The sequence below is a fragment of the Dipodomys spectabilis genome, unplaced genomic scaffold (genome assembly GCF_019054845.1).
Source record: "Dipodomys spectabilis isolate Male_0828 unplaced genomic scaffold, ASM1905484v1 ptg000266l, whole genome shotgun sequence".
In the NCBI taxonomy this organism is placed as follows: Eukaryota; Metazoa; Chordata; class Mammalia; order Rodentia; family Heteromyidae; genus Dipodomys; species Dipodomys spectabilis.
This window is the reverse complement of record NW_024870943.1, coordinates 2,712,510-2,719,664: the sequence shown is the minus strand read 5'-3', so window position 1 is coordinate 2,719,664 and position 7,155 is coordinate 2,712,510. Positions and strand designations below refer to the sequence as shown.

Genomic DNA, 7,155 nt, shown 5'->3' with positions numbered 1-7,155 from the left:
TTCAAGAATGAGGGGCTGGGAAGGTGGCTCAATGGTAGAGTGCTTGCCTTGCATGCATGAGGCCCTGGGTTCAATTCCTCAGCACCACATACGCAGAAAAAGCTGGAAGTGGAGCTGTGGCTTGAGTGGTAGAGCAGTAACTTTGAGCTGAAGAGCTGAGGGACAGCACCCAGGCCCAGAGTTCAGGCCCCACAACCAACAACAAAAAAATGAGTGAATGAATGAATGTTTGAAGAATGAGTAAGTACATTGGATGGGCACTGGTGGTTCACACTTGTGATCCTAGCTATTCAGGAGGCTGAGAATTGAGGATCATGGTTCAAAGCCAGCCTGGAACGTCCATAAGACTTTCTTTTTTGTCGGTCTCAGGGCTTTAACTCTGGGCCTGGGGGCTGTCCCTCAGCACTTCAGCTCAAGGCAAGTGCTCTACCACTTGAGCCACTTCCAGTTTTCTGGTGGTTTATTGGAGATGAGTCTCACAGACTTTCCCGCCTGGGCTGGCTTTGAACCGTGATCCTTAGATCTCAGCCTCCTGAGTACCTAGGATTATAAGTATGAGCCACCTATGCTTAGCCATGAGACTCTTATCTCCAAAGAACCACGAGAAAACCAGAAGTGGTGCTATGTCTCAAGTGGTAGAGCGCTGGCCTTGAGCTGAAGAGCTCTGGGACAGTGCCCAGGCCCATAGTTCAAGCCCCATGACTAACCAAAAAAAAAGTAATGGAGCGAATCATCAGAAATCCCATTACTCAGCTACAGCCATCGCTCCCCTGTCCCTCTTGGGGGCTCTGGTGTACTCTGAGAATGACCAGGACAGCAACTTCTGGCTGGGACAAGTTCCTCCCTGCCCCCTGTCCTAGGTCTTGTCGGGGAAAGCAGAAGTTGGGAGAGGATCTCTGCAGACAGAGCATTTCTGCAATTCCTCTTGGCCAGAGGTCCCAGCCAAGGCCCTGACATGCAGCAGCTGCTCCTGCTGCTGCTCCTGCTGAGGGCAGGGGGCCAGGCCGACAGGCCAGGGCACCAGGTGGAGCCCCGAGGAGGGATTCAGCTCAAAGTTCCACAGCACCAGCTGAAGGTACAGGAGTCGGTGACGGTACAGGAGGGCCTATGCACTCTGGTGTCCTGCTCTGTCCACTACTCCCAGGTGGGCTGGAACTACTCTGTGCCTGCCTATGGCTACTGGTACCGGAGAAAGAAAAGTTCTGGTTTCAGCGCAGACCCCAGTGCTCTTGTGGCCACCAACAACCCGGACAGAAGAATGGCAACGATTACCCAAACTACTGCTTTCCACCTTATTGGGGACCCAGGAGCTAATGACTGCTCCCTGAGAATCTCAGGAGCCCAGATGGGCGACAGTGGACGCTACTATTTTCGCCTGGAGAGAGGAGATGAGAAATTCACCTACAAAAATCCCCTTCTCATGGTGACTGTGACAGGTAAGGGACTGTCCCCATGAGGGAAGCTTGGATTGCGTGGGGACAGATGGTGGCCAGAGCCTGGGTGATTTGGGGTTCATGTGTATCAGAGGCTCACATGGGCCCCCTGTGCGTGTGGCTCTCCTTCTGTCCTCACCAGCGCTGACACAGATCCCCGACATCAACATCAAGGAACCCCTGGAGGCAGGCCGCCTCAGCCACCTGAGGTGCTCCATGCCTGGGACCTGTGAGGGGGCCCTGGCCCCTAACATCTCCTGGCATGGGTTGGCCTTGAAGGCCCACAGCTCCCAGAATATCACAGTTATTCCCCGGCCCCAGGATCATGGCTCCAACATCACGTGTCGGGTGATCCTTCCCAGCACTGGGGTGTCTAGAGAACGGACTGTGCAGCTCAGTGTGTTCTGTGAGTGCCGGGGAGAGGATGTGGGGGTGCTGTGGTGTGGATGCATTGTGATTCCCCATGTTCCCACCCCCTAAAGCCCAAGGCAGGGACATTGGTCGGGTCAGGTCTACTTCCTGTTTCGTGTTCCTGGTTCCTGGATGGTGGTGCGAGGTGGGGGTGGGGGCTGTCAGCCGTGGACCTGGCCCTCACTGCATCTCTCTGTCTAGATGCTCCTCAGACGGTGACCATCAGCAGCAGTGGAGGAGGTGACACAGGTAGGCTGGCCATCCCTCTTAGGAGGGCAGGATGGGTCCCTGCCAGCTGTGAGTGGAACTATCTAGTGGGTGGAATGGGTGGGGTAATGTGGAAGGGGTCTATCTCTTCTGGATGGGAGAAAATTGAAAATTGGTGTGTGTGTGTGTCCTAGAACTTGAACTCATAGCCTGGGCACTGTCACTGAACTTTTCTACTCAAGTCTGGTGCTCTACCACTTGAACTACAGCTCTACTTCTGGCCTTTTGGAGATTCATTGGTGACATTTCATGGACTTTTCTGCCCAGGATGGCTTTGAACTGTGATCCTCAGATCTCAGTCTCCTATGTAGCTAGGACTACAGGTGTGAGCCACTGGCACCCAGCCTTTATTTTTGTTCAGAGTGTGGCTTGAAATCTGGGCTTGGGCACTGTCCTTGTGCTCTTCAGCTCAAGGCAAGCACCACTTCCAGTTTTCTGGTGATTTTTTAGAGATAAGATTCTCACAGACTTTTCTGCCCAGGCTGGCTTTGAATCACGATCCTCAGATCTCAGCCTCCTGAGTAGCTAGGATGACAGGCGTGAGCTACTGGCACCCAGTTCCGGCTTTTATTTTTGAGACAAGATCTCATTTTGTAGCTGAGGTTGACCTCAAACTCCACTGCTCCTGTCTCTACAGGTGAGAAGCACCCAGTCCGGCCTGCACCCTCATATCTCAGGCTCTTGTGAAAGTGCTCATTCTGGTTGAGCTCTATGAAGGCAAATCTGCTTTACTTATTTATTTATTTTAGTCGGTGGTGGGTTTGAACTCTGTCCCTCAGCTCTTCAGCCCAAGGCCAGTGCTCTACCACTTGCTGCAGCGCCACTTCTGGTTTTCTGGTGGTTCATTGGAGATAAGAGTCTCACGGACTTTTCTGCCCAGGCTGGCTTTGAACTGCAATCCTCAGATCTCAGCCTACTGAGTGCTAGGATTACAAGTGTGAGCCCAGGCCCCTGGCCAATAACACTCTTTTTTTTTTTTTTTTGTCGGTCGTGGGGCTTGAACTCTGGGCCTGGGCCCTGTCCCTCAGCTCTTCAGCTCAAGGCGAGCGCTCTACCACTTGAGCTACAGCGCCACTTCTGGTTTTCTGGTGGTTTATTGGAGATAGGAGTCTCACGGTCTCTCCTGCCCAGGCTGGCTTTGAACTGTGATCCTCAGATCTCAGCCTCCTGAGTAGCTAGGATTACAGGCGTGAGCCACCAGCGCCCGGCCAATAACACTCTTATCTCCAATAAACCACCAGAAAACTGGGAGTGGCGCTGTGACTCAAGTGGTAAAGCACTAGACATGAGCTGAAGAGCTCAGGGACAGCGCCCAGGCCCAGAGTTCAAGCCTCACGACTAACAAAAAAAAAAAAAAGCCTCAAGGACTTTGCCTGGGCTGGCTTTTAACCACGATCATCAGATCTCAGCCTCCTGAGTAACTAGGATGACAGGTGTGAGCCACTGGCACCTAGTGAAGCAGAGGATTTTGATACTGTAGAACTTTCCCTCTTGCTCTCCTGTCTCTGCCTAGAGTCCCAAGGTAACACGACATGCATGGATGTCCGCAAAGGCCAGTTTCTACGGCTGCTCTGCACTGCAGCTGGCCAGCCTCCCCCAACACTGACCTGGGTCCTTGGGAACCGAGTTCTCTCGAGATCAAATGTCACCGACCCTGGAACCCTGGGGCTGGACCTGCCTGAGGTGGAGGTCAGGGATGCGGGGCGCTACACCTGCCACGCGGAGAACAGACTAGGCTCCCAGCACCGTGCCCTGGACCTCTCTGTGCAGTGTGAGTGGACCCTAGGGGGGCAGGGGAGGGGATGGAGAGAGGTCAGGGGAAGGACAGTGGAGGGGTCAGGGGAGGGGAGGGCAGGGGTCAGAGCGCCACAGCTTCCAGGGCTGAGCAAGCCCAGGGCCTCGGTTTGTGTATAAGGCGCAGGCAGAGGGAGCCTGGCCATTGTGTCTCCATTGCAGACCCTCCGGAGGCGCTGACAGTGACCGCTTCTCAAGGAAACAGCACAGGTGACAGGGGACACAGGAAGCCAGGCCTCTCATATCCTTTACAGGTGGGGATGGCACCCCACATCTTTCTCTCCCTCCTCTAGAGCTGGAAATCCACAGGAACGGCTCGTCCCTCCATGTCCTGCAGGGACAAAGCCTGCGCCTGGTCTGTGTCACCCACAGTTACCCATCGGCCACGCTGAGCTGGGCCCGGGGTTCCCAGACGCTGAGCCCCACCTGGCCCGCAGAGCCTGGGGTGCTGGAGCTGCCCGTGGTTGAGGCAGAACATGAAGGAGAATTCACCTGCCGGGCGCAGAACCCACTGGGCGCCCTGCACATCTCCCTGAGCCTCTCTGTGCACTGTGAGGAGGGGACACTGAGGCCTGGGGGGGTGGGGGGGGAGACAGGGGACATCTGCTGACCCTGGGCCTCCCACAGCCCACCACAACTGCTGGGCCCCTCTTGCTCCTGGGGGGGGGGGGGCTGAGGGCCAATGGCAACACCCCAGTCACCATTACCTCCAGTTCAGCCAGGCGGGGTGGGGGGGGGGTGCCGCTGAGGCCCTGGGGTAGGGGTGGGACTCAGCTCCAACTCAGGCTCAGCTGCAAGGCCCGGAATGTGCATAGGGCCCAGATCACCCCTGTCTTGCTGCCCCAGGTCAGGGGACCTAGGAACAGGGTTTAGGATTATGGGGAGTTTTGGGGGGACACAGGCTAGGGCTAATGGCCAGAACAGGCAGGCAGAGTCCCTGGTCACCAGAATGCCTGGCCTGTGGCAGGCTCAGGGAGGAAGAATGGGAGGCAGAGGTGTGTGGACAGGAAAGGTTCTGGGGTTTGGGAGGGGGAGAGAGGTGTCACCCTCAACCCTGCTGCTATGTAGGGAAGGCAACTGCGACCAGGATGTTCACCCTTGGGACTGTGTGTGGAGCTGGCGGGGCTGCCATGCTGTTTCTCTGTGCCACCCTCGTCTTCTGTCGGTGAGGGATCTTAGGGGGTACAGCGGGTGGCGGGGGGGAATACAATTCTACCCAATCCCGCTGGCAGCTCTGGCCAGGGCCTAGCTTTGAGCATTGGGCCCAGGCCAGAGCAAGGGCAAGCTCAGGCCTGTGCCCACCCCAGCTCCAGCTCCTGGGAAAAGGGTCCCCAGGGGTCACCCAGAGGTCATCTGACTGTCCCCCAATCCCCAGGCTCTTTAGGGCTACTAGTGTCCTGCAAGCAGAGGTCCTGTGGTCCCACCCCAGGCCCTGAGCCCAAGGGGGACTGAAAGGGCCTGCCCCTTCCTCTTCAGGATGAAGACCCGCAGGACGGAAGCTACCAGCCCACCCGCTACTGTGACAGTTGCCTGCTCCACCCCAAGAACCACCTGGAAGGTGAGGAGCAGCTTGTGTCCATCTGGACTGCCTGATCATCTCCCAGGATACCCAGCACCATACTTCTGATGATGGTCTATGGCCTAGACCAAATAGGCTCTGTGTGTGTATGTGTGTGTGTGTGTGTGTGTGCATGCTGGCCTGGTACTTGAACTCAACTTGTCTCTTAGCTTTTTTTGCTCAAGACTGGTGCTCTACCACTGGAGCCACACCTCCCCTTTGGGATTTTTTCCTGGGTTAATTGGATGTAAGAGAATCTCTCATGGGCTGGGAATGTGGCTGAGTGGTAGAGTGCTTGCCTAGCACGTGTGAAGCTCTGGGTTCGATTGCTCAGTAGCACAAAAAAAGAGAATCAGATTTGTATGGGCTAGCTTCAAACCTTGATCCTCAAATCTGAGTCTCCTTGGTGGCTAGGATTATAGGCATGGATACCTGTGCCAGGCTCCCAGTTAGACTTTTGCTACTGGCCGCCATCCATGGACTCAGTCCCCAGCCCAGTGGCTGGGAACCTCTCCTGGCCTGACTTCCTGTCCACTGCCAAAGCCCAGGCTGCCCAGGCAGGGCCCCTCCCGCTGCTGCCTCCTTATTTCTCTCTGAACCTTAACCCCCATTCCTTCTTCTTGTCCCTCTTCTGTGATACAGGGTGCCAGCCAAAGCTGTTCCAAAGGGCAGTGGTCCTCGGAGATCAGAATGACCAGGAATTGAGTCTTGCTCTGACCCCCTGATCAGAAGTGTGGCAGGGGTAGTGACTAAGCCCCCATCTCCCCAGCTGGTTCTTCCCAGTGGACTCCTGGGAAAAGATTTTATGAAACCTAGTCAATTATCAGGAGGCAGGCACTGAATCTCAGCTAGGTTTGCAATGAATAAATGAGTGCATGAATGAATGATGCCTAGCTAATGTTAGGGAAATATCAGATGAAAAACGAATAGCTATTTCCTGGATTCTTCTGTCTCTTTCCCCAGTCCCCATTACCAGATTTGATCCTTTTCTCCCTTCCCCCCCTCCCTGCCCCCATCTAGAGTCACATGAAGGAATCCAGGCTAGCCTTCCCACCACCTGCTGTGGCCAGGCCCACCAAGGAGGAGGAAGAGCTAGACATCCATTATGCTTCCCTCAGCTTCTCTAGGCTGAAGCCTGCAGAGGCTTGGGACTCCAGTGCCTCCACCAACACGGAGTATGCGGAGATCAAGATCCACAAGTGAGAGGCTGGGAAGGTGGCTCAGTGGTAGAGTGCTTGCCTTGCATGCATGAGGCCCTGGGTTTGATTCCTCAGCACCACATAAACAGAAAAACCCAGAAGTGGTGCTGTGTCTCAAGTGGTAGAGTGCTTGCCTTGAGCTGAAGAGCTGAGGGATAGCACCCATGCCCAGAGTTCAGGCCCCATGACCGACAAAAAAAAAAAAGATCCGCAAGTGAAGCACATACCATGCGAGGCACCCAGGTGATGGGCAGGGGACCTCCCATCACCATCAGCAGCCTCCCCTTGGGCACCTGACACCAGGGACCCATCTGTAAATCTGGCAGGCTTTGTGAGACCCTAAAGGAGGTGACTATTGTGGGCCCTGCAGGGCTGTGCCTGCACCACAGCCTGAGTCTCTCCGATGACAGACTCTTGCACGTCCTTGGTGTTGATGGCTGGGGGGCCCTGGATCCCCCTACACACCCCCAAACAATCCTTTGGTCCTCAAAAT

At 55.4% G+C, this 7,155-nt stretch overlaps 1 protein-coding gene across 2 annotated transcripts; it reads left to right on the top strand.

Annotated features, from left to right (window-relative positions):
* The first annotated feature begins 928 nt into the window (after positions 1–928).
* LOC122125618 (sialic acid-binding Ig-like lectin 11) lies at positions 929–6,738 on the top strand. Of its 2 annotated transcripts, none has more exons than XM_042700146.1 (9): positions 929–1,436; positions 1,576–1,839; positions 2,046–2,093; positions 3,625–3,882; positions 4,068–4,115; positions 4,199–4,456; positions 4,974–5,070; positions 5,382–5,463; positions 6,484–6,738. In XM_042700146.1, the coding sequence occupies exons 1-9, from the start codon at positions 956–958 to the stop codon at positions 6,664–6,666; spliced, it is 1,719 nt and encodes a 572-aa protein (XP_042556080.1). In that variant the 5' UTR covers positions 929–955; the 3' UTR covers positions 6,667–6,738. The 2 variants fall into 2 exon arrangements, with proteins under 2 accessions (XP_042556080.1, XP_042556081.1); XM_042700147.1 differs by lacking the exon at positions 6,484–6,738 and adding an exon at positions 6,106–6,347.
* The last annotated feature ends 417 nt before the right edge of the window (positions 6,739–7,155 follow it).